The sequence below is a fragment of the Mus caroli genome, chromosome 18 (genome assembly GCF_900094665.2).
Source record: "Mus caroli chromosome 18, CAROLI_EIJ_v1.1, whole genome shotgun sequence".
Classification (NCBI taxonomy): Eukaryota; Metazoa; Chordata; class Mammalia; order Rodentia; family Muridae; genus Mus; species Mus caroli.
Window position 1 is genome coordinate 3,403,749 of NC_034587.1, and position 25,138 is coordinate 3,428,886.

The 25,138-nt window shown below is 39.0% G+C and overlaps 1 protein-coding gene across 1 annotated transcript in view; it reads left to right on the forward strand.

Annotated features, from left to right (window-relative positions):
• Positions 1 to 1,427: 1,427 nt before the first annotated feature.
• Rab18 (RAB18, member RAS oncogene family) overlaps positions 1,428 to 25,138 on the forward strand; it is a 27,296-nt gene continuing 3,585 nt past the window's right edge. The window contains exons 1-6 of the mRNA XM_021150922.2: positions 1,428 to 1,647; positions 6,302 to 6,357; positions 15,678 to 15,739; positions 21,343 to 21,415; positions 22,778 to 22,896; positions 23,151 to 23,217. Of these exons, the coding sequence (XP_021006581.1) occupies positions 1,580 to 1,647; positions 6,302 to 6,357; positions 15,678 to 15,739; positions 21,343 to 21,415; positions 22,778 to 22,896; positions 23,151 to 23,217 (445 nt within the window). The 5' untranslated portion in view covers positions 1,428 to 1,579. The remainder of the gene's footprint in view (positions 1,648 to 6,301; positions 6,358 to 15,677; positions 15,740 to 21,342; positions 21,416 to 22,777; positions 22,897 to 23,150; positions 23,218 to 25,138) is intronic.

The following is a 25,138-nucleotide window of genomic DNA, read 5'->3' on the forward strand; positions in this document are numbered from 1 at the left end:
AGGGCATATACTGTTATTTGTTATAAAGGAAGTCAAGATAAAATCGCACATTGCCAGACGATAATGAGTTCAGTGTCAACTTTGGTTCATGGCAGTTTTTCTTGGAATATATTCAGGAGATACCTTGGCAGTTGTGTGTGTTGGCCTGAACTTGAGGGGAAATAGGTAAACCAGAAATATAACTGTAAGAGTCATCAAAGTAATGGAAGAAGTAGTGTTGATCTGAGAGACACCAAGGGGGCAGCATACACACACACACACACACACACACACACACACACACACACACACACACATATATATATATATATATATATCGAAGATAAAACTGGTTGTGATCGAAGCAGCAAAATAAATAAAATAAAATAAAAAGTCTAAATGATAAAGAGGACTACACAAAACTCTAGAAATGGCCACTAGGTAAAAACTATAGCTCTTGTCTCACACCGATTCTTCACATTGTCTTTTATTACTAGTTATTAAGAAACCTTGCTCTAAGGAGACATCTCTAAAAACCATTTGGTTATCTTAAGAAATTTACAAGGCATTTAACAAATTATTATTTTTTGTTTTGTTTTTGAGATAGGGTCTCACTGTGTAGCTATATCTGGTCTCCAACTCTTATGTAAATTAGGCTGGTCTTGAACTCACAGAAATCTACCTGCTTCTGCCTCCCTAGTGCTGGAATTAAAGGCCTATGCCACCATGCCTGGCTAAGAAATTAACTGATTCTAAATTTTATTTATATGTTTTTTTTAACCACATGTCTGTCACACATGACATTAGTCACAACCATAAGGACAGACACTTTACTAGGTAATTTATAAAATTCTGGTATAGCTTAGTGGAGAGATGGGCATATGCATGTATTTCTCACAGTAGTGACAAAGTCACTTTTATTACAGAAACAGTTGAAGTTGCACCAAAGATTTGCATGTACTGGATCTACCCGAAGTTCCTTTCAAGATAAATTAATATGTGAATTATATTCTTAAGTCTAACCGACCTAAGCCAAGAGGTTACTGCTAGTTCACAACTATCCTTGAGCACTTCCCTGGACTCAGTGTACCCAACAATTCTAAAATTTTAAAATTGTTGTTTCTGATGTGGGGAGACACTTGAAGAGACTCGGTAATGCGACAATGCAGTTACATGGTACTGCTGTGCCTACCTCGATCTAAGACTGTTTGCCTGGAAGGACCAATGTTTGCCCACCACAACAGTAGCCTCGAGGCTGTAGACGCAATATCCAGGAATCCAAGCAGACAGACGGAAGCGGGAGGAGTTACGGCTGGGGCGGAGCTAGCGCCTGGAAGGCAGTAGGAGGATTTACAGGCAGCTCTGCCCATCTGCCCCTGCGCACACCAGGAGCCACGCGGAAAAACGCCTGCGCTCCAGGGAGTACGCAGACGCAGAGCCACTTCTGGGCGGAACCAGACGCTCTGTAGCCTCAGCTGCCCAAACATCCTGTAGGCGAGGGAGGCGGTGGTCACGGAAGTGCGCATGCGTTGGCCGCCTTTGCCGACACAGGGCAGCGCTGACGGGCACGGGGGCTGGGTCGGAGTAGAGCGGGCGCAGGATGGACGAGGACGTGCTGACCACTCTGAAGATACTCATCATCGGCGAGAGTGGGGTGGGCAAGTCCAGGTGAGGAGGTGCGCGGCGGGCCCTCGGCCGCTGAGCTGCGGGCTGCCCTCCTGGAACGGTCGCCGCGGCCCTGCTGACTCCGCCCTGGCCGGGCGCGCCCGGCTCAGGCCTCGCAGCAGGGTTTCTCACTACTGGGAGTCTAGGCTCCGGCCTGGTGCGGCCAAGGCGACCCGCGCCCACAGGTCCTGTCACCCCTAGAGTCCAGCTTGTCTGTCTTCCCAAGAGTCCAGCCTGTCTGTCACCTCTAGAATCCAGCCATCCTGACTACCCCTAGAATCCAGCTGGCCTTTCACCCCTAGAGTCTAGCCAGTCGTCACCCCAGGAGTTGTGATCAATAATAACTTTATCACTTTGTGATTTCCATAGAACTATCCTTCAAATACTTAATATTCTACACAGAAACTTTGGTGACGTGTTAGGACACATTCCTGGCCTATTTTAGCGCAGCCTATTGTTGCATATTTATTTATCTATCTACTTATTTATTTATTTATTTGGATTAGTTCATAGTGAAAGAACTTTTGATAACTGCTTGAAAATGACTTTTAAAGCACAGGGTACTAGAGCAATGGACACCTTTAGGTGAGATTGTTCTTGACTTGCCACGTCAAAAGAAAAAAGGTTGTATTGTCTTTTACGATTTGACTCTATCTTTGGGGGAGGATTAAATTGGCAGTGGGGTTGTATATTAGGTCAGAGGTGGACCTAGGTGGGTGTTGCCAGAGGTTTTGCTTTCATCTAGGTCTGAACAAAGTTCTTCAGGTGAAGTCATCCTTGCCCTCTGATTATTAATAAATGTTATTTGAGTTTCTCTTGATCTTTACGCATTATTTATACCCTAGAGAGCTTTTTAACACTTTATTTGGCTTTACTTTGTGAGATCTTTCAAATAACTTTAAAGCACTTCACAAAGATTTAAATCTTTAGGTAATCTTACAAAATAAACCCACATCTTTCTGTATTCTTAAAAGTTTGACAATCTGTTTTTTATCATTTGTTCCTCTTTAGTGTATACTTTTAGTGTCCTGTCATGACATGCTTCTGTGTACCAAGGAACAAATTAAAGGAACTTTCTATAAACAGAGTGGTGTGTGTTCAAGTAATGAATGGGATCTTTATGACTACGTTTTGCACATTCCTGGCTGTCATGTACCGAATATAGTTGTATTAGGAGCCATGCACTTTCATGATTTTTCTTGTTTCTATTTTTACTTGTGAAGGATCTCACATCGTTTGTTTTGTTGCTTTCAGTCTTTTGAAGTAAGGTGTGATTGAGGCAGGCCTGGAAACTTTTATGTAACTTATCTGGCTTCAAACTAGGAATCCTCCTCCCTCGGCCTCCAGAACACTAAGATTACAGGCATGCATCACCATGCCTGCTTAGAGCTTGGTTTTGAAATCAAGAATAACAGGTTGCCATCTCAACCCAGAGTGTGGTTGGCTGAGACAGTGTATTAAGTGGGTGAAATTGAGGTGTGTTAGGATTTTCTAGGAGGCCAGTCAGGTACAGTTGACTCCATAACTGGAGTTCCCTTTGTATTGTTGTTTTTATTTTATTTAGTTTCTAGAGACAGGTCTGGTTACATAGTCAGCCTGGCCTATGTATCTAAGCAATAGCTGGTTTGGCATATACAGCCCTTCTACCTCAGTGTCTCAAGTGTTAGGAATATTAGGCATGTTACACCAGGCCTGGTTCTAATTACCCTTTTAAAGTGTGATGAGTGGATTTCTTTTCTATTTACACCCCTAGACAATCTTACTAGGGTCAAATGTAATTAAAACATTTATTTAGTACCTAATGATGAATTATGAACCGCTCACTGAAAAATTTTAACAATTTGACCATTTAAAACAATATTAGGCCAAACATGGTAGCACAAGCTTTTATTCCCAGCATTTGGGAAGCAGAGGCAGGCAGATCTCTGAGTTCAAGGTCAAAGGCCAGGGCTGTGAAGAGAAGCCCTGCCGCTGCAAACCAACCACAGCAACAGCAAACCACTATTGAGTTAGGGAAGTAGGGTATTTGTGATGTACTGTGGCGAGCAGAAAAGAGCCTTCATGACTTCTCCTTGTGTACATGACAAGAATAGATGGCTCTTATAGAAGCCTCTGTCTTTTAAGGCAAATTAGTAGAGAAGTATTTGTCCTAGACATAATTCTTGAAGGGTCATTCTAAACAGCAGGTGTTTCTGTTTCTTTACAGAGCTAGATCAGTTGAGGTAGCAGGAGTTGTTGAAGAATTACTATACAGCAGAGGGTGACCTTAATCTGAACAGGTGGAATTTTCTAAGTTAAAGGCTGTTAGAAAATGACGGGAGGCATGAGCTGAGCATTGTGAAAGATGTGTGCTCCGTTTGGAGCCTTGTGTATGATAACTGAACAGTGTAGCACTCTATTGAGAACCTGGCTGGAACAGAACCTCAAACACCATTAAATGTACACTTCAAGACTGAGTCTGTGGCTCAGTTCAGTGAGGTACAAACATAGCAAAATGTATCAGGTCTGGAATGAAATACAGAAATCTGTTGGGTAAATTGTTATCCATTCTACAGTCCTTTCCCCCATTTTCTAAGAAGATTTTATTGTTACAGTAAGAAATATGAATTGAGTTATAATCACAGTATTTCTTTATTGATTTTAAATATTGATTTTTATTTATGTGTTTGTGAGTGAAGGACCTCTCAGAAGCCACAAGAGGGTGTGTGTTCCTCTGGATCTGGAGTTACAGGAGGGTGAACTTCTGACTGTGGGTGCTGGGAGTGGGGTGGGTGCTCAGTAAGAACACCAAGTTCTCTGTACTACCCAGCCATCTCTTCAGCCCCCCTGTTCCCACTTTGATTTTTTAATGTTTTGGATAGACACTCTTGGCCCAGACCTTTCTGGAATTCACTGTGTAACTCAGGCTGGCTCAAACTTGGAGTAATTCTTTTGTTTTGTTATGTTTTTGCTTCAGCCTTCCAAGTTTTAACATTTCAGGCATTGCTCTCTTCCCCCTCCAGAAAGTCTGCCTTTTTCACACTATTTATTATAAATTTAATATTGTCTACATAGTACATTCTTCCTACATACAGAATATTTTTCTCTTTTAACTTTGACAATAGGAATGTTTTGTAAATAGGAATGTAAATATACTGTGTAAGAACAGTGAATTCTAATTATGGGGGGAGGTAAGAATTCCTTCGTAATCTCTGTTTCATAGAGAAATAGATTGCGCCTATACAAATGCCTGCATACAGTTTAGAATACATTAAAGGCGGTTGGTATATCTCTGGCTATACTCAGGGTTTGTATTAAGTAAACTGTTTTGCTTCATATGGTACCAATTCCCTGTCTTTGTTGACAAAGTATCTTTAGTGCAAAGATCTCTTATGAGGAAGGATTAGCAAGTGCAAAAGAGACATTTCTGGCTCAGGGTCTGGCATAGTGTTGCTAAGTTCAGTTAAAATTCTCAGTACCATCCTGATCACCTGCATATTTTATAGTATTGCTATGGCTGCTATTATACAAGGTAACATTAGCCTACTTGTGTGTTTGGGGGGACAGGGGCGGGGCAGGTTTCTGTATGTAACCCTGGCTGTCCTAGAACTCCATTGTATAGATCAGGCTGGCCTGCAGATACCTGCCTGCCTCTGTCTCCAGCGTGCTGGTTAGCCTTTATTTTGTGGCAGTATTTTCTGTGATGACCCAGGTATAGAGGTATGTTTTTTGTATTCCTAAATTCTAAGTAGCTGGGTACTTTGGGATAAGATATTTTATACAAGTAGCTATTAAGAGTCTAAAGTTTGTTTATTATTTTTAATGTTTTGTTGAGACAGGGTTTCTCTGTGTACCCTGGACTACCCTGAAATTAGCTCTGTAGACCAGGCAAGCCAGGCTGGCCGAACTCAGATTCATTCTCTGACAACAAGTGCTAGGATTACAGGCATACACTACCATACTCTGCAATTTTTTTTTTAATGAAAATATTTTTTAACATATTTTGTTCATGTTTTTTTTCTCTCCTGTTTTCTCGCATATGTCTAATTCAATGTCTTCTTTCATTCTTTATAGAAAGAAAACAGGCAGGCCAGTAAACAGATCAGAGTAAAAAAAAAAGGCACAAGAAACATGTACACACATACACTGTAAAAACACAAAATCAGAACCTCTAATATATAAGCAAAAGACCAGTAAAATTGCCTGTCTGGGCCTTACCCAGCATCCACCTGGCTGTCCTTATTCTCCCTCTGTTTGATCCACACCTTGATGTTTTATTCCTTGTTACAGTTTGCTGTAACCTCTCTGTTTTTATTTAATGCAAAGTAGTGAACATTTTTGATTCCAAGAGACGATTATTCCCCTACCAGCAGTATCAGCATAAGATGTCACAGTGTCATTTTCTGAGAAGAGCACATCAGGACAGATTTGAACAAAAAGCAAACTGTCTAGGAGAGCATAGGGCATATGCTTGTTAGTGGATTCCTTTAGTCCTGGGAGTCTTGGGAAGTTACGGTTATGTTAATGCTTTTTCAGTACGCTAGTTCCCCTGCAGACCCGCATCAGCTCTACTCTCTCTATCTAAGTAACCATGTGATAAGATAAAAAGTCCGCATATATGTTAGATGATTAGAAATAGCTAAGCTCCTGATCTAACCTGTTCCTAACTCTCTTTTAGCCTGCTCCTGAGGTTCACAGATGACACCTTTGATCCAGAACTTGCAGCAACAATAGGTGAGCTAAGTTTAAAAGTCACAAGCATGTGTGCTTATAGAAATGGCACACATGTTTGTGCCTGTGAGCTCTGTTTGGCTTTACCTTGTCTCTTCTCAGCACCCTGTACTTTCTGTGGAGATCTCGTGTGTAATACTTAGCTTTGGTACCCATAAAGCCTTGTCACTTGTCATTTCACTAACACTACTGATATGATTGTTTGCACACACATTTCATTCCAGTACTATGGATTGTTTTTTTATTTTTCAGCAGGTAGTAAGTAATTGGAATATTTATTGCATGCCAGCCACTATCATTACAGTGATAACACAATACAAACTTGGTCTGTTACCATGGACCTAGCAGCAGAGTCTGTTAGTTTTATACATTTAGTGTGTACTTTTATATACTTGATAACATTTATTCGTTATTAGGAGTAGTGATACTAGATTGGTCTCTGTTCATGTGTGAGTGTGTAGATGCATGAACACATGAATTTGACACTGGGCCTTTTTCTCTAACACCTCCACCTTAGTCATTGTGTTTTATCACAGCAATAGTATTCCTAACTAAGACACACTGTGTGACACTTGTAAATCCTAGGAGTTTTAGTTTTTATTCTTGTTCATGCAGATTTTTACGTTCTCTTTTTACAATCTGTGATCTTTTATTTATCTTACTCTCCTGGCTAAAATATGTAGTTCTGTACACATACTGAGTAGAAGTGGTAAGGGTTGATAGCCTTAGTTCATAACTGACAGAAAGGGAGACCATCCCTAACTTAAGTGTGATGTTAACTGCATGTGTTTTGTAGATTCCCTTTATCAGGTGAAGAAATGCTTTTCTGTCACAAGCTATGAACAGGGTACCTTAGAAATGCATGTTTTTCTGTACAGCTGATCTTCTTCAGTCTAACATACTAGTGCACAGTGCTTTATTCCCAATTTTAAGATGAGCCAGGTGGTTTTTGTCTGTGTTGTATTTTAGGATTTCTATTTGTATTTGCGAAAGACATTAGTCACAGTTTTCTTTAACTCATTATCTTCTAGTTCTAGTGTCAGAGCAATGTAGAACTTAAGGAAGAATCCACGTCAGGTTCCTCTAAGAGTTTGTTTATAATCAATTTAATTGAACTCACATGGGCCTCAGAGATTTCTTTTCCCTGGGTAGACTTCACTACAGAGTCAGTTTCCTTAATAGATACAGGAGCTCTCTGGGTCAGGCATTTACTTAGCTATTTTGTGGTTTTGGAGGTCAGTGTTCATTTATGCTGTGATGAAGCATGCAGAACATGAGCCATATCATTTTGACCATTTTACACATATATTTCACTTACATTCACTGTTATAACATGATGAATTTTCAGACTGTTTAAATAACTATTTGCTGCATCGTCCCTGCAGCTTTGGTGACCTAGGTTCTCCTTTAAGTCTCTGAAGTTTGCCTGTTCTGGGTGCCTTGAGAGAGTGGTATTGTGTAGCACTTGCTATGCTGTATCTGGCTTATTTTCCTCTCCAGGCCAATCCATGCTGTGGCACGTTTCCTTCCCATGTTGTGGCAGTTTCTTTCTAAGTTCAAATATTGTTTCATTGACTGTGTGTACATCATACTCTGTTGAGCCACTGCTGAAGACTTGTGTTGCTTTAAGGTGTTAGCAGTTGTAGACAACACTACTACGACTGTGCTGCCCATGTATGTTCTTGTGTCCCCACTGTCACTACTTTGGGTCTATACTTTGGTGTGGTCCTGCGGCCTTTATCCATATGATAGCTGTACTTTTAATATTGCAGAATGCTGTTTTCACAACAGCTGTCACAGCTCTTGTTTCTCTGAAGCTTTGTCTATACTTAATACTTGTCATTTTAAAAAAACATCTGAAAGAGTCATGGAAATAGATGAGAAGCTCATTGTAATTTTTAATAATAATGCCCCTCATGTCCAGGGAAAGTTGAGCATATTTTAATATGCTTATTGGCCATTTATGTTCTTTGTAGAAATGTCTCTTGAAGTCTTGGTGATTTTTGAGCTATGTATTTTTATTGTTTTACTGTAGAGGTTCCTAGATGTGTTGGATTTGTATCTAGATACATGGTTTGCAAATGTTTTCCCCTGTTGTGAGGATTGTGTTTTACATCTTGGCAATATCCTTTGATGCCAGTTTTTTACAGAATTATTTTTTATAGTTCTGTGTGTTCTTCAGGGGTTTCTGTAGATATTGTAGTGCTGTCCACAATTATATTTAGCAAACATTTGGGTAGATTATGTATCCAAATCTTCAATTTAAGTACTTTTTTTTTTTTTTTTATTTTAGATATTCTTTCTAAGCAGCTCTTGCAGTAACTTTTTGCTAGTTTGTATAGTGAAAGTGAAAAAAGTTGGTGTTCCTCTGTTTTTTATCTTTGGAGAAAACCCATCTTTTACCATTGATTATGCTAGTAGCTATGAATTTTGCTGTTTTGGTTTGGATCTAAGAATGTCCTTGAAATCATATGGTTAAGTGTTGTGTCTGGCCAGCAGATCACAGCCTGGGTTCTAGCCTGGAAAGGCATTTTGGAAACCTGGAAGAGAAGAGGGGCTAGGCGGCGAGAGAAAGAAATGTAGCTAAGACAACATTCTGATCAAAGCTCAATTTTACTATTTCCAGACACTCAGTTATAAAGGAAGGGGGAGGGAACCCGATTTCCCGCCAAGTAACTCAGGGTCCAGTAGCAGGACGAACACGTGTGTGCCTCCAAGCAGCAAAGCGACAGGGTTCAGCAGTGGGCGTGGCAGGACGAATGAGCAGGAAGCTCCACCCTTGAGCAAGCAGGTTCAAGCAGGTGGGGGAAGGGAGACCACATCTCCTCCCATTAGTTAACAAAAAAATAGAAAAAGAAAAGGCTGGCCTGAGGCAGAAAAATTATCTATGCGCAATAGTTCTGCCTGAGTTCTTAGGGCTAAAGAAAAAAATAACCTGTTTTCGTGGGATTCCCTAACTTTTCTAATGGTAAACTGTATCTGGCTAAGACTGTCCTTATTATCTTAGTAAACCACTAACAGAAAAGCGCTGAGCTGTAGGCTCTGACTTTATAATGTTAATTGGTGCTGAATAGGTAACTTCCTGGTTGCATTTTAAGTAGGGCGTTGGAACCCTGGCTAAAGAATAACACTGAGTTGAATATTCCTCCGCAATTTTGGATGACAGGCAGGGAAACAGGGAGAAGGGGTAAGACCGGCTCCTTAGTACAAGGCCAATTGGNTTTTTTATTTGGGTGGGAGGCAGTGAAGGGCTTGCCCTTTCAACAGTACGGTCTCCAACCTCTCTCTCCCCTATTAATTAAGTTTAATAAGGCAATGCTTAACTGAGGTGATCAAATGATTCTTATCCGTAGATGAGTGGGCCTTCAACCTTGGCCTGGGTGGACATTGACCTGATTCCTCTCATGGGTCCTATAAAGACCCACATCTGTGGCTCTTGGTATCTTTTGGGGAGGGGAGGCAGAGCCTTAGGTATCATGTTAGTGGAAGATGACGGAGACTTGCGAAGTTTGGGAAGCAGGCCACCCAAAAGGTATAGCTTGTCCTGTCTCAGTCCCTTGGCTTTCTGATTGCTTGAGCTGAAGAACTCGTTACAGCACACGCTCCCTAGCACGTTATTCTGCCTCTGTGGTGCCTGACATACGTGAGGCAAAGTTACGACTGAATCACCAGAACTGTGAGCCAAATGAAATATTGGTTCACTTTAAGCTGTTTTCTTAGGTATTCTGTCACAAAGACTGAAATCTGACTAAAACACTGACCTTTATCATTTTGAGAAACTTTTCTTCTATTTCTAGTTTGTTGAATGTTTTTTGTCATGAAAGTGTATTGTCTTTTGTTCAATGCCTTTTCTGTGTCAATTAAAATGATCATGTGGTTTTCTCCTTCATTTTACTAATATATTATTTATATTCAGACATTCTGTAATTAAACTTGACTGATTACTGATTGAGTCCCTACTAATTTTTGCATTTGTTCAGATTTTTATTTCTTTGAGTCAATTTTAGTCAAATTGTATTTCTAGGAATTTGCTCATTTATCTAGATTTTTTAATTTGTCCAGTTTTTATTTAATCGTCTTTTCTGTCTGTAAAATTAACAGCCGAAGTTGAGCATCACTGACCCAAAAAAAACCATGAAACCAAAAGGGCTGAGAAATGTGCAGCTGAGCTCCACTGCAGTGTAACTCTGCAGACAGCCCACACACCAGGGGACCTCCAGCACAAGCACTTCTGTCCCAAGCAGTTCAGATAAGGATGCCCAACCAAAAATACAACTTTCTTTTTTTTTTTTTTTTTTTTTCTGATTTGAATTTCCTCTTTGTTAGTCTGGTTGTTGCTACGCACACTCCAGTGTAGTCTGCTTGACAGGCTGAGAAGCCTGGAAGTACTCACAAGGCAAAGAGTTTCAAGAGGAAACTTAACCTCCTGGAACCTTGGCATTCTTATAACCCATACCCTATCCCGCATTAGTCTGGTATGTGGATCCACGTGCTCTCTTTTAGTATTATTTTATCATAAGTGCCTTTAAAGATTGAATCCTGACATAGTGTTCATCAGTGTTCCTGACATAGGCTTCATCAGTGTTCCAAAGTCCCAGAAAGTCCTTGAAGCTGACAAACTTGGAATTGAGTAGGAATTCAGTAAGAAGGTTATCTATTCAGTAACATTCAAATTTACTTCTAGTAGAAACAGTGAAACTAACTACATATTACAAAGAATGGAGCTGGAATAGCTCAGGGCTGGTCTGCAGAGTGATTACTTAGGACAGTAGCCAGTCTCACCCAAACAAGGGAATACACAATGGCCTAGCTAATAGGTGGGTTTACCATGAAAGAGGTAGGGAATCCCACTGAGACAGGGATCTTCTCTACAGCCAGGTATAGTAGGCTATATTGCATATTAGAAGCAAGTTGTTGAATTCTTCTGACAAATGGAGATTCTCCACAGATACTTAAAAGATACACTCATACAAGAATTTATCAAGGCCTAGGAGATAGAAGGGTATTGCATTATTCATGAGAAGGTCTGGTAGAGCAGAACTCCCAGGTGCAAGCTTTCACAAGGCTCAAAGGAGTAGCACAAATTATGACTAGGGTGTGAAATCCTTACCTGTCATTAGCTGACCCTAGGCAGGACTGCTTTATCTTTACTGTAAACATTTACCTGGTTCCTGTAAGTCCTTTTGAAGTCATTCCTTTGTTTTGTGTCAGGTAACTTCAATGTACTTTGCCTGCTGTGACTTCCTACCCCTTTATTTTCCGTATTATATAAGACTAGTGTTCACTTTGTGACATTACATTCAGATTCTACACAACCTCTTGTGTTGATTTTGTCTGTCATTCGCAGACTCCTTGTCCACCTGCAACTAGAGACCCATTCTATGCAGACAGGGACCCAAGAGGGTCTGCGGCAGTTTGTGGGCTTGTTCATATTTTCTTTCAGATCAATGACAGTTTTATTAGAGTTTAAAGAAACCCTTTAGAGCATGCAAGATGTAGAACTCAGCAGCTTCCTGGAAGAAGGTAGTCAGAGAGGCCTGTCTTGTGAATTAAGCTGCTGTGAAGGTCAGTCATATGGTAGTAGATAGCCACATGCCAGGGAGGGACAGTTTAGAGAAAGAGTAAGGTAATCCAAGTTTTAGGGAAGGCCAAGTTTGTTTGGGGAAGCATGCTTAAGGGAGATAGAAAGAAGAAAAGGGGAAGTTACACCTCACTAGTGATTTAGAGAATTGGGCAGAGTTACAGAGCTGCTGTAACCCTGAAAGGTGTACTGGAGGGAGAAGCACATTTTATTAACGGAATAAGTACTCTGGTTCTCTTTTCGCATGGCAGATGACTGACACACAGCTAAAATGTTAGTTTTCCACCCAGGCCAGAGATTCTATTGTCTTGACTGTGAGGGGTTTTCTCTAAATGGGCTTTTATTGCCAATCTAACATTACCACCCTCCAAAGAGATAGCTCTAAAATTATTTAGGAACCCAATCAGAACTCAGAGCCCATTATATGTCAGGTTTTTCTGGCAGCCACGCAAGACAGAATCAATGACATTTTTGACTTTTACTCAAGAAAGAAACTGGCCACTTTTCTTTGGGGTCTTTATCCTCAGTGGTGGAGCCAGAGTCTCCCTCCTGTTGTCATCATTCCTTCTGAAGAGGTAACCCTAACCGTCATTGGGCGGCTGAGGTAAACTCCAGTTTGCATTTTAGAGCTGAGTGGTCCTATTTCAAAGATCTCAAAAGTTTATCAGTTCTTTTATTTATATAGCTATCAGTTGTTGGGAGAAAGGGAGTTTTTTGTTGTTGTTGTTGTTGTTGTTGTTTTTTTTTTTTTAAACAGATGACAAGAAATAAATGGAAGGGAAAAAATAAAGGTAAAAGTTATTAGCATTACAAGTCCTAGGCTGGCAACCAGGAGAAATCTAATTGTCCAAATAAAGTGCATTAGAATCACTTTATGGGTTCACATGCAGCTATCCATTGGGCTCCTCTTCATTTTTTCCTTTGTCCTCCAAGCCTGGGCTTAAAAAGGGTAAACCTCCAATCAGGGGACTCATTTCTGCTAGAAGCTAATTCTCCTCTCAGCAGTCCTCAGTTGCCTATAGTTAGTTCTCTAGGCCTGGGATCCTGTGAAAATGTCTACTTTCCAAATTAACTTATCCATTGATACTGCCATTGTTCCAGTCTTGTTTAGGTAGCCATTTCTAGGAGATAGTGTATCACAACAGACTTCCCAGTAGTCTCGCTCTTAAAATCTTTTTGCTCCCTCTTCTGCCATAGTCTCTAAGTCATAAATTCAGGAACTGTGATGAACTTACTGTGATGTGTTGATTTCTGCATTGTGTCCAGTTGTGGATTGCTGGAATAGTCTCCATTTGCTGTAAAGAGAGGTTTCTTTAATCTTTAATCATGGGTGGTAGCTACACTTATCTGTGGGCATAAGGATAAGATTTAGAATGTGTAAGCAAATAGAAAAAAAAAAAAGAAATAAAAGGAGGAGGACATGGCTACTCCTAAAGTATGTAGAAGAGTTTTATAGGTACAGGGAAAAAGCAGGCAGAGAGAGGAGTCCTGGCTGAACATGTCTGACAGATTAAACTGGACCGTGAGAGGAGAGAGAGAGAAAGCAGCATAGACAAAGTAGCTGAGTTCTATAGGAACCAGGTTTGTGGGTGGGGGGATTGAAGCCCAGCACCCTGGAAAGGAATGGGTAGAGGGAAGGGTGAGAAGTGCTGGGAGGAGCCACACACGGGTACTGAGTGAATTTGTTCTCAGTTTGAGACCTAACAGTAAGAAATTATGCTGGCCTAGCAAAGTGGAGGTACAAGTTCTTCTCTAAAGTCTGTGACCTCTCTAGGCCTGGGAAGGTGGCTAGGTTTCCAGGAGCAAGCATGGGTTTCCTCCTATTGAGTGGTTTTATTTATTTGTTTGCCATGCTAAGTCCTAGCTGTGGGACTTATAATGGAGCATGGAAATACTACCAGTAGCTGTACCCTCAAAGAAGACTGAGTCTCCCTCCTCCAGCAATAACCTACTACCTATAGCTCCTCAGTAAAGGGCAGCAGAATTCCTGCATGATTGGGTAGAAGAAATTCTATACTTTAGTTTTTCTTGGACTTTTTAATCAGCACTGTCATTTCATTCATTATTGATTCCTTCTCCCTAAGCATACCTTAATCAACTCCTTTATTTCTCAAGCTTTACACACCGTGTGTGTCTGTGTGTGTGCACGTAAATGTCTATGGATCTATATCCTATGGGAAGGCTATATTTAATGCATATTTTTACCTAATTTGAACATGTAATTGATTATTGGAAGACTTCTAAAGATTACAAATATACTAGTATATTGGTGACATACTTTTTTTAAATAATTGTAATACATTAACTTTTAAGAAAGCATTTAGTATGCTAGTTGTGGTGGTGGCTTACATCTTTAATCTGAGCACTTGGGAAGCAGAATCAGGCTGATCTCTGAGTTTGAGGCCAACCTGGTCTACAGAATGAGTTCCAGAACAGTTAGGGATACACAGAGAATCTCTGTCTTGAAAAACAACAACAAAAACATAAAAAGAAAGCATTTAGTATGTGAGGGTCCTGCTCATCTTATTTGGCTCTGTTCTGATTTAAATGTGACAAGCTTGTAAGATATTATCTTGAGTTGATGTTTCCCTCTGGCCAGTGGAGTAGCCTATAAATTATTTCTGATGCTATCTTAAAGACATGAGCATTACTGTTCACATGGGTCAGATGGTACGTGTCAGCTCCCTTTCCTGTAAAGGAGTAAATGTTTTGTGGCCTTACTTGATTTTTTATGAAGCTTTCCTTACTATAGCAGCTTTTCAAAGACCTTGGGTGCCAAGGTTCTTTTCACTTATGAAGTCTGATAGAGGGACTGGCATACATGTTTTTATATACATTAAAAAAATAATACAGTTGCAAGTGATTATTGAATAGGTTATATAAAACTTTTTATTTTTCAGGGGGAAAAAAAGTTGAGTTCATAAGTCAAGGGGTAGCCCTTTTACGTGTGTTTGTTAGTGTCCCAGCTACCACAGCTAAGATCTGCGTTCATGGTTGAGTTTGGTAGACAACACCCTTTTTTATTAATTTTAACCTTGGGAGAATTTCATGCATGAGTATGTTGTATGTACATCCTTTTTATGTTTTCCTCTTCAACTCATCCCATGCCTCTCCCATACCTCCTCTTAAATTCATGACTTCTATATTTAAATTATCATTGCTTACATACACAGTCTACTGAGTTCAGTTAGAGTTACCTGTATGCACATGTGTTTTGGCCCAACCACATCAGATTAGAAGCCTATCAGTTTGTCTCTGAAGTAAACCAATTCTCCTTCTCTCAGCAGCCATTGACCTTGTAGTCTTCATCTAGGGACAGGGCCTTATAATATTTTCCAACTCTGTGTTGGTGTGTCAGGCAACAGTGTTGCTGAGAGTTCATGGGTATAGCATCCTTGTCATGGGTAGACAGTACTCAGAACAAAGGTGTATGGAGTCCTTGAAAACAGCCATGATACACAATCAGCAAAAATACTTGTTTTTGAATTAGTACTTCAGTTGTACAAAACCATCCTAACTAAATGTGAGTTTTCCTTTTTGGAAGCACTGGTAGATGTCTTGAATCCTAAAGCTCTTCCCCTTTATACCATCAATCCTGAATATTGATACCTTCAGCCTTCAGGTCTAGAATTTTCAGAATTTAGGCATTTGATAAATTTTTTTCTCTTTTTTCTGGTTTTCTTTTTAATGAATATAGAAATCATATTTAATGATGATTCACCAGAATTTTCATTTCTTCAAGGTGTTGACTTTAAGGTGAAAACGATTTCAGTGGATGGAAATAAGGCTAAACTTGCAATATGGGTAAGAATTTTTAAAATGTACTTTATAAAAATTATTTTTATTTTATATGTATGTCTGTATGCCATGACAGAGTTGTGCAGGAGTTATGGGAAGTTACGTGTTGCCAGGTGTGGATGTTGGGAGCCAACTCGATCCTCTGGAAGAACTGTGTCTTAGGGCTTTATGGCTGTGAAAAGACACCATGACCAAGGCAACTCTTAGAAAGGAAAACATTTACTGGCTTACAGCTTCAGAGGATTAGTTCATTGTTATGGTGGCAGGAAGTATGGTGGCACACGTGCAAAGTATAGTGCTGGAGAAGCAGCTGAGAGTCCTTCATCAGGATCTGCAGGCAGCAGGAAGAGAGAGGCACAGTGGGCCTAGCTTGAGCTTCTGAATCCTCAAAGCCCACTCTCAGTGACACAGTTCTTCCAACAAGGCCACTCCTCCTAATGCCTGCCACTTCTCCTGAGCCTCTTCATTTAAACTCCACATGCTGCTTAGTGCCCTCAACACATGTGCCATCGCTCTAGACCACTAGTATGTACTTGGTATTTATTTAAATTTAATTTTATGTGTATGGGTGGGTGGTGGTTTTGTTTTTGTGTATGTGTGTATGGGCGTTTCACCTATATGAATATCTACACCATGTATGTGCCTGGTGCCATGCCAGGAGGCTAGAAGAAAGTGGTAGGTCCTCTGGAACTGGAGGTATAGACAATTGTGAGGCACAGTGTTTCCAGCTAGTACTTCGCAACAAAGCAGAAACTGATTTTGTTTACGGTGGTATAGGTGAGTGGGCAATTTGTATTAAATAGCTTTTCTTGGGAGATTAGATAATACTGAAAGGATGTACAGTTATGATGATTGCATGTTATCACTGTAGTTGAGCATGTGCTTTTAAAATATTTTTGAAATGTATGACGCCTTTAGGATGTTTCAAAATAGAGCAGAGTATTAAATTTTTCTGTAGTGTGCCAGGAAGGTTGCTGTTGTCGAACATGTCCCATTATAGTGTTTAAAAGAAAGCTGCTCACTCAGGTGACAGTTACAGACTGAGCAGCAGGCATTCCTGGCTGTGTCAAGTAACTCATCTTCCTGAGGTTTTTCTAACTTTTAGTCTACTTGCTCACCCCTGCCAAAGTGTCTTTAATATCAGTAAGAACAGTAATGTCTAACAGAAAACACTCTGAAAAATGTTGCTGTGACATCATAAAGTATTTTAAACATTTACCAATTCTAGCTTTTGTATTAACCATTAGCTTTCCATGCTTTCATGGCTGAATTGTGATCTTTCTGCCCTGTTGCTTACTGCTTTGTGAGGGGAACACTGGAATAGGCTCTGATGTTGTTTTTATTTTGCTCTTCAGTTACTTTCTATTTCTACTTCCATGCCTCATTAAACTGCCAGTTGTATTGTTGAAGAGCCATCCTTGCCATAGGCTTATTCATATCTTTAAAACATTGGTTTCCCTGTGAACAGAACAATAATATTGGACCATTCTAAAGTAATGATTAACAGTAGGAAATCAGTGGAGAAAAAGTTTATCTTTAATTACTGTGTTCTTATTAATAAGTATACTTGAAAATACAGGGACTTGTGATATATACTACTAAATATGCACATAAGCCATTTTGCAAAGAAAGGAGTCTTATTTTGTGTTTTTGACCCGTTCATTTTTCTCTGTGCCCTATCCATTGGCATGTGAACATATTTCTGTATCAGTAAATATAGAGTACAGCAGTTTGAATGGTCATCAAATGCTTCATTTTGTGCTGTATTTTAGTTTGATTAATCCTTAGTCAGAGGTATTTGACTTGATACCAGTTGTTCACAAATATAACTGTTGTTTCTATAAGCATCCCAATCTGCATCTGTATGTGCTTATCCACTTACATTGGAGTTATAAGGCAAGAAGCAGAAATGGTGGTTATAGAGAAAGGAGACCTATTTGTGTTTCTCTAATAACCTTTTTACTTGGATTCCTATTTGAGTATTTTCTGATATTGATCATATTTATAAAAGAATTACTTCTATTCATAGTCAATTTTATATACTAATGTTTATTTTTTCTAAGAGTTAAAATTTTTACATGAAGAGTTATGTTTTTTGTAAACATAATCTGACATGTAAGGACTGGTAGATACTTTCATGCTGGTTCTATATCTTCATAATAGAAGCAGTCAATAAGATCAGATAAATTCTCAAGTTTTCTAGGCATAATAAAGAGATTTTCTGACTTGTGTATTTTTTTGCTTAAACATAAAATACTGAAACATCTGTCTGTTTACTTTGAACTGTGAATTCTTACTATAATAAAGAACTATTCCATCTGAAAAAATAAAATCTTTGCATAATAAAAATGTTAATTCTTGGCTTGTTATGTTTTTCTACTCTGTCATTTACCTTTAAAATATTGCATAAGGACAGTATGTGCTTATATTATTATGTGCATAGGTAATTTTCTACCCTGTATGGCTCCAGTTTATCACTCTGCTTAGAGCTTGATGAAGATAAGGTGGTATGGGAGGGAGACTTATGGAATAGTCTTGCCGTATCAAAGCTTTTCAGTATTTACCTGTTTTTCGTATAGCATCTGAGTGTCAGATTTGGTAGAGAGGCTTTCAGGCAGTATAGCAGATGTCTGAATCTGTGGTTCACCCTGACTGGTTGGTTTGTAGACATTTGTGAGTGGGCTTCTCTCCTTATTAGCTGAGTAGCCCTGCTCCCACTGCCTCAGAATGCACACTCACCCTTACCACACCGCCTGCGGGGCACATTTGCCTCACGTGGACATTCTGAATCTTGTTATTAAGCCTTCCTTGGGTTTAATTCATATCTTTCTTCAGTAATCTCTAATTTCCTTGCCTTACCCCATTAGAAAATAAAACCATAATATGAAAAAGGATTGACCTCTTTGATCCGAACAAAGATGCCAATATACTTAACACATACTTTTTATTTTGAAGACAAATACGAGCCAAAGTTTAATGTCTGTTAAACTTTCACAGTTTATTATAATTTAGTACATAGTTATTATAAATCTAGTCTAGTGTTTTGGTGCAAGATTTTGAAGTTTACACCCAAAATTATCATACTAACACATTTGTATAAGTGAATTTAAAAATACAAAAATTTTAACATCTGGTCCTTGTTAAATTTTCACAAAAAATTAGTCAAAATTACATTGCGTGCGTGCATGTGTGTGTGTGTATGTGTTTGTCTGTCTGTCTGTCTGTCTGTGTGGTGTGTGTGTCTGTCTGAATGAGTGAGGGCACACAGCATGCTTGTAGATCAGGAATAGCATCTGTTTTCTATTACCATGGGATTTCAGGATTATCCAAAGGCAGGTTTTGAAGTTGTTCTCAAGAGTTCATACTAGATTGTCCTGTGCTAAGTCTAGAAGTTAAATTATTTAAAATTTCTGATTCACAACTGATCGCTATAAAACTTTTTCAATTGTGAAACAGTTTTGCTATCCACAGCTTTTTTTTTTCTGTTCCCTCTCTTTCAAAACAAAGATTAAAAACAACAATAAAGAAAAAACAAAACAAAAAAAAACCCGGGAATATTTAAATTCTGAGAATTCCAGTATTGTGGATACTGAATGCTGCTAATTTGTTATTTCTTTGTATGTAAGTAAATTGCTTGAAATTGTTTCTCACAATAACTTGTCTTTTTGTAGCATACTTTTTATGTGTTTGCCTGAATGTATTTCTGTGTACCAAGTGCATATTTGGTGCCCCCCGCACCCCGAGGCCATAAAAGGGCATTAGATCCCCTGGAACTGGAGTTAAGAGACTGTTGTGACTACATCGGAACTAGGAGCTGAATCCTGGCCTTCTTCAAGAGCACCAAGTGCTCTTAACTTATAAGCCATCTCTCTAGCCCGTATTTTACCTTTTGGAATCGAATTATCTTAAATAGATGCAGATTTAAGTCTGTGATCACTTGATAATATATATTTTCATGGCTTTCAATGAAATTGATTTCATGTGTGATTAAAAGTCTTAAGTGCAACATGACAGAAACCCCTTTATTTAGTTGCATTCTGTATAGTGGATTGAAGCCAGTTGTATTCTCTTGTGGCAGAATTAGACACTTAAGTTGTGTCATGAACCCCAGTTGACTTCTTTTACAAACTTGAACCTTGTTCACTTATTATAGTTTTGTCAACTATAACTATGATTATTAAAAGTCACCACTGTCATTATCAGTTACAATCTGCTTTAGATGGTAAGGCTGCTTGGTGAAGCTTTAGTTTATATAATTACTTTTAAAAACTTAACCATGTATGCAAATTGAGTGATTTGCAAGAAACTTTGAAGCCTCAGGAATTCAAAGAGAGAAATTGGGTTTCCACTACAATTTTATCTTCAGAAAATTTACCTATGTCATGTCTTCATCTAAACAAATATAGCAGAGCTAGGGGTAGTGTCCTTGCTGCTATGAATCTAGAATGGTACATTTATATTTAAAGAATGGCCTATGTTCAAAGCTCTTTATCTGGAAGTGATTTTCCTCTTGTGAAACTGTGCATTTCCTTAAATACTCTGTTGTCTTAACAGCATTCTTTTCCCCATATTGCTGGCACTTCTAGTTGCTGTTTCAAAATTCCTCTCCAGTCTTACAAGCATCTTAGAGGCTATGGACACTTTTGATATCTGCAGGAGTTTGTGCTTGAACCATAGTAAAACTTACCTTTGCATAAGATACTGGCAGCTAAGATGAGGTTAGATGTGAATTTTCACTGTCATCCAGGTCACCTTACATCAGTGGGCCAGATAGGAAAAACTTAATTCACCCTTAAACTGGGCGATATAGAGAGATACCTGAATAAATGGACGTAGCTGCTTTTAAAGCTTTAGCAAACCTTTATAATAATGCAGATTATAATAGGCTGAAGCAGCAGTTTGCAGATTCAGCCCTGGAAGGCCCTAGATGCCTTGAAACATAATTGAAGGGTTCTAGAAAGAAGACCAGAAAGAACCCAGGCCTGGAAGAAGATGAAATGATGAGTTCCATCCCTCCCCCAACCTTCTGACTTCTTTCCCTCTCTCTTTCTCTTCCTCCTTTCTTCCTTTTCCCCTTATTCTCCTCCTTTCCCCTCTGTAATGTTTTGTTTTATATATTTTAAGAGAAAGTACAGCATTCTTTTTAAAAGCATAACTTTAAAATCCCTTTCCTCAAATATGATACTCCAGTGTATCTCTTTAAATCAGTGGTCCTCAGCTTCACTTCTTCATTGGAGTAACCTAGGAAGATTATCTTTTCCTGTTCCTAACCTGCATTGATTCAGTCAGAACCTTTTGGGATTAGACATAAATTTCCCAGGTAATTTGATTGTGTAGCTGAAGTTAAGAATCATGACTTTGAAATAAATGTATTATCATGTATGATAAAAATTGTGAGACTGTAATGACAGAAAACCTTCCCTTGTGTTTTTCTAAGAGATGACCTAATATTAATTGATTTTTCCTTATGTGACATGAATAGACATACATCATATTTAAGTTTTGAGTGTTTTTAATGTGTTTTTGACTTGCTTAAATATGTTCAGTAGCATTGAAGATATGCTATTTATACCTTGCTTTACTTAGTGATAATTGATTATCATTTTCAGGATACAGCTGGTCAAGAGAGGTTCAGGACATTAACGCCCAGCTATTATAGAGGTGCACAGGGAGTTATATTAGGTAAGTATTTTACTTTAATATACTATTTAAAATACTATGTATTAGAGTTTCTAATCTAAGAAAATCAGCATTTTCATTTTCTTTAGGTCTACTTTTTTATGTTTGTATGTTCAGATATATGTACTTTTAAGGATAGAGACTTTCTTTGATATTTATTTGATATTATTTGATATTTATTTTATATTATTGAGCATTAAACTAAACATTTTTCAACTCTGTGGAAATTTTAAAATCTTTGGTTTAAAAACTGTTGATGAGACTATAAGTTGAAAATGAACGCACATCTGTCGTAGAGCATTATCAAAACGACTCTTCATTTATCAGTAAATTAACACTTGCTTCAGTCTGTGAAAAGAGTATTTGTTACTAAGTAGAATATGCTTTTATCAAAAGTAGCATTAAACACCATTAAGGATTCATATTCAATCAAAATTGGAAACCAGAAAATTTGGTTTTCAGATAATCTGCTAAGAAGTTCACAGATGTCCTTCATTTGCCTGTGCTGTTTTGAAGGGCAGCAAACAGTTATGATGCAAAATGACACAAGACAAAAGTGACAATGAAGGGAACCACGCAGGGTCACTTTCACTGAGTTTCTGTTGGAGTTAGTGCTTCTCTTGCTGTGAGGAAACACCATGACCTGGGCAGGAAAGACTTTATCTGGCTTACACTTCTGCATCATAGTTCATCATTGGAGAAAGTCAGAACAGCAACTCAAAGAGGGCAGGAACCTGGAGGCAGGAGCTGATGCAGAAACTGTGGAGGAATACTGCTTGTTGGCTTGCTTCCTCAAGCTTGCTTGGCCTGGACCATCAGTCCATGTTTGACAATACCTACAGTGGTCTGGGCCCTCCCATATTAATCACTATATAAGAAAATTCCCTACCGGCTTGCTTCCAGCCTGATCTTATGGAGGCATATTTTAAATTGAGGTTTCCTCCTCTCAAAACATTCTAGCTTGTGTCATAGTGACATAATACTAGGGAACACAATAACTATACCTACTTCTTTTAAGTTGCAAATTCTGCTCCTTGTTATAAAAAACAAGAGGTTAACAGATGTTTAAAGTCATGTCATATTTTGATATCTTACTAAGATTTAGATTAAGATCATTTGGGCTTCCCTTATCAAGCTGCAGTTTTGTTGTGACTGACTGCCAACTGCCAACAGGATTTAATCTCCTTTCTCTCACCATGTGTGGTAATGATTTAAGTTTGTTTTAAGAACTTACTATTACACAGTGAAGGATTAATATAAAATAGACTTGCTTATACACTAATGTTAGCTTTTAGTGACTATGAAAAGTAAGTCATTGCTCTTATTTTGTGTGACTCTAAATTAGTGGTTTTGCTTTTATTTCAGTCTATGATGTCACAAGAAGAGACACCTTTGTTAAACTGGATAACTGGCTAAATGAATTGGAAACATACTGTACAAGAAATGACATAGTAAACATGCTAGTTGGAAATAAAATTGATAAGGTAAAAAGTAGATACTTGACATTTGGGTAGTTCTTTTGTTGCGGGGGGAGGAGGAGATAAGAGATTTGAACCCAGCACTTCTGCATGTTCTACCATGGAGCTATATCCCAACCCATTTTAGTTTTGTCTTGTTAACTTGCCCAGGCTGGTCTCCAAAGTAAAATCCTCTTGGCCTTGTAAATAATTGGGAGTACTGCCGTGCACACCACCCGTGCAGGTAGCAACTTTTAAAATGCACTGTCTTTGTCTTGTAGGAAAACCGTGAAGTCGATAGAAATGAAGGCTTGAAATTTGCACGCAAGCATTCTATGTTGTTCATAGGTAAGTGTGTAAGTGAACATTTCTAGTCTTAAGGGATAATTTTTAAATAGTGATTTCGTTGAATTATTTCCTTAGGAACCATAAAATATATGTAGTTCAGTGTTGTCTTATGATACAAAATCTAACAGTAGAATGCGATTCCTTTTCTCCTGTTTCCACTAGTACACAGGGTATCAGCACCATCTGGGAATCTCATACTAATAGAAATGCTTCACCCCTGGCTCCACTCCAGTGTTTTAATTGGAACCTAAATTTTAATGACATCTTTGTATAGTTCCTATGCATTAAAAATTTGAGGCCGAAGGTTGGCAAAGTAAAACATGGACCATTCCCCCCATATTAAGTACAGGCAGGCTTATTACTGTACTTACTCTGTTTGGCTGCTTCTGTGCTATGTGAATGTTTGGCAGTTCTCTTCAAACCATATGGCTCACAAAGCCAAAATACTCTCTAGCCTTTTGCAGAAGTTTGTCACCCTTTGTAGAAGAGCGACCTGACTGTACCCGAATCATGTTTGAACTTTTTTCTCTGCTGCCACAAGATCAAATGTTTGTTAAACATAAGCTCAGACTGGAGAGCGGCTCAGCAGTAAAGCATGCTTACACTCCTGCAGAAGACCTAAGTTGGATTCTCAGCACCTGTGTAGGTGACTTATAGATCCAGGGAGATCCTTTGGCTTCTGCAGACACCAACACATGAGTTTGCATGTATGAGTGAACACATGCACACACACACACACAGACACACACACACAGACACACACACACAGACACACACACACACACACACACACACAGTCTTGTTTAAAATAATTACCCACACTGATTCAGCCGTAGCAGCAAATTTATAAATTACTGACATAGTCTATGTTATTCACATAGTAGGAACTTGCAGGTGGACTTGAAGACTTCTACATAGACAGAGCAGAATGTAGTAAGCTGCTGTTCTGAAGGGAATTGGATGCCACCTTTACTGTTGATTGCAGCATGTCCCACATCTCCATGAATTATCTTTCCACTTTTCCTGAGCATGGAGGATAGAACACTAAACAGACAGACGAATGTTCTGCCCTCCTACAGCTTGCTTTCTAGTATAGAAAGCAGGTTTAATAAGTAAGCAGTGCTACATAGAAATGAAAGGTGCCAAGAACAGACACAGTGACCACTCAGGGAAAGCTTTTGACGTAGTGTGCTGCTGCACAGAAATGTCACATCTAAGTGTAACACCTAGATGTGGAGACAGTAGCAAGTATTTTCAGAGGTTGGGTCCTGTAGTGTGTTTTAGAACAGGAAGGAAGCTCTGAAGTGAAAGTAAAAGTGAAAGTAGCTGGTTCTTCTCTCCATGTGGCCCAGAGGAATGAAGGAATGATGTTACTTCCTCCAGTGGGACATGGAAAGTTGACATCTTTGGGGAGTATTCTGAGTGTCAAAACTACCAGGATATGTGGAAAATGTGGACAAGGACACCAAGTAAAGAGAGCAGTTAAAGACACCTCCAGGTTTTTAGTTTGGTCAAATAGTAGGTGGCTTATATTCCTGTTATTTGTTGTGGTGAACTGAGGTAAAACAGATTGGTGTGGGGAAGTAGGAATCAAGAATTTTACTCAGACACAGGACAAGACAGTGTTCAGATATCCAGTAAACAGGCTAGTTGTTTAGGTGCTATTTAAAATGCCATGATTAGAATGATTGTGCTACGTGAATGTTTGGTAGTTCTCTTCAAACAATCATAAAATGATTGTTTCAAGAATGTGGATCCAGAGAAAAGCACCAGGGCAGCTGGGGCGCAGGGTCGGCTGACACTCACCAGCTACCCACAACACCCACCACAGGATCTTAAGACTTCTGGAGAGTGGAACACAGCTTCTGCTCCAATCCAATTGCACGCGGGACCAGAGACTGCATTAGTTAGGGAAGCAGAA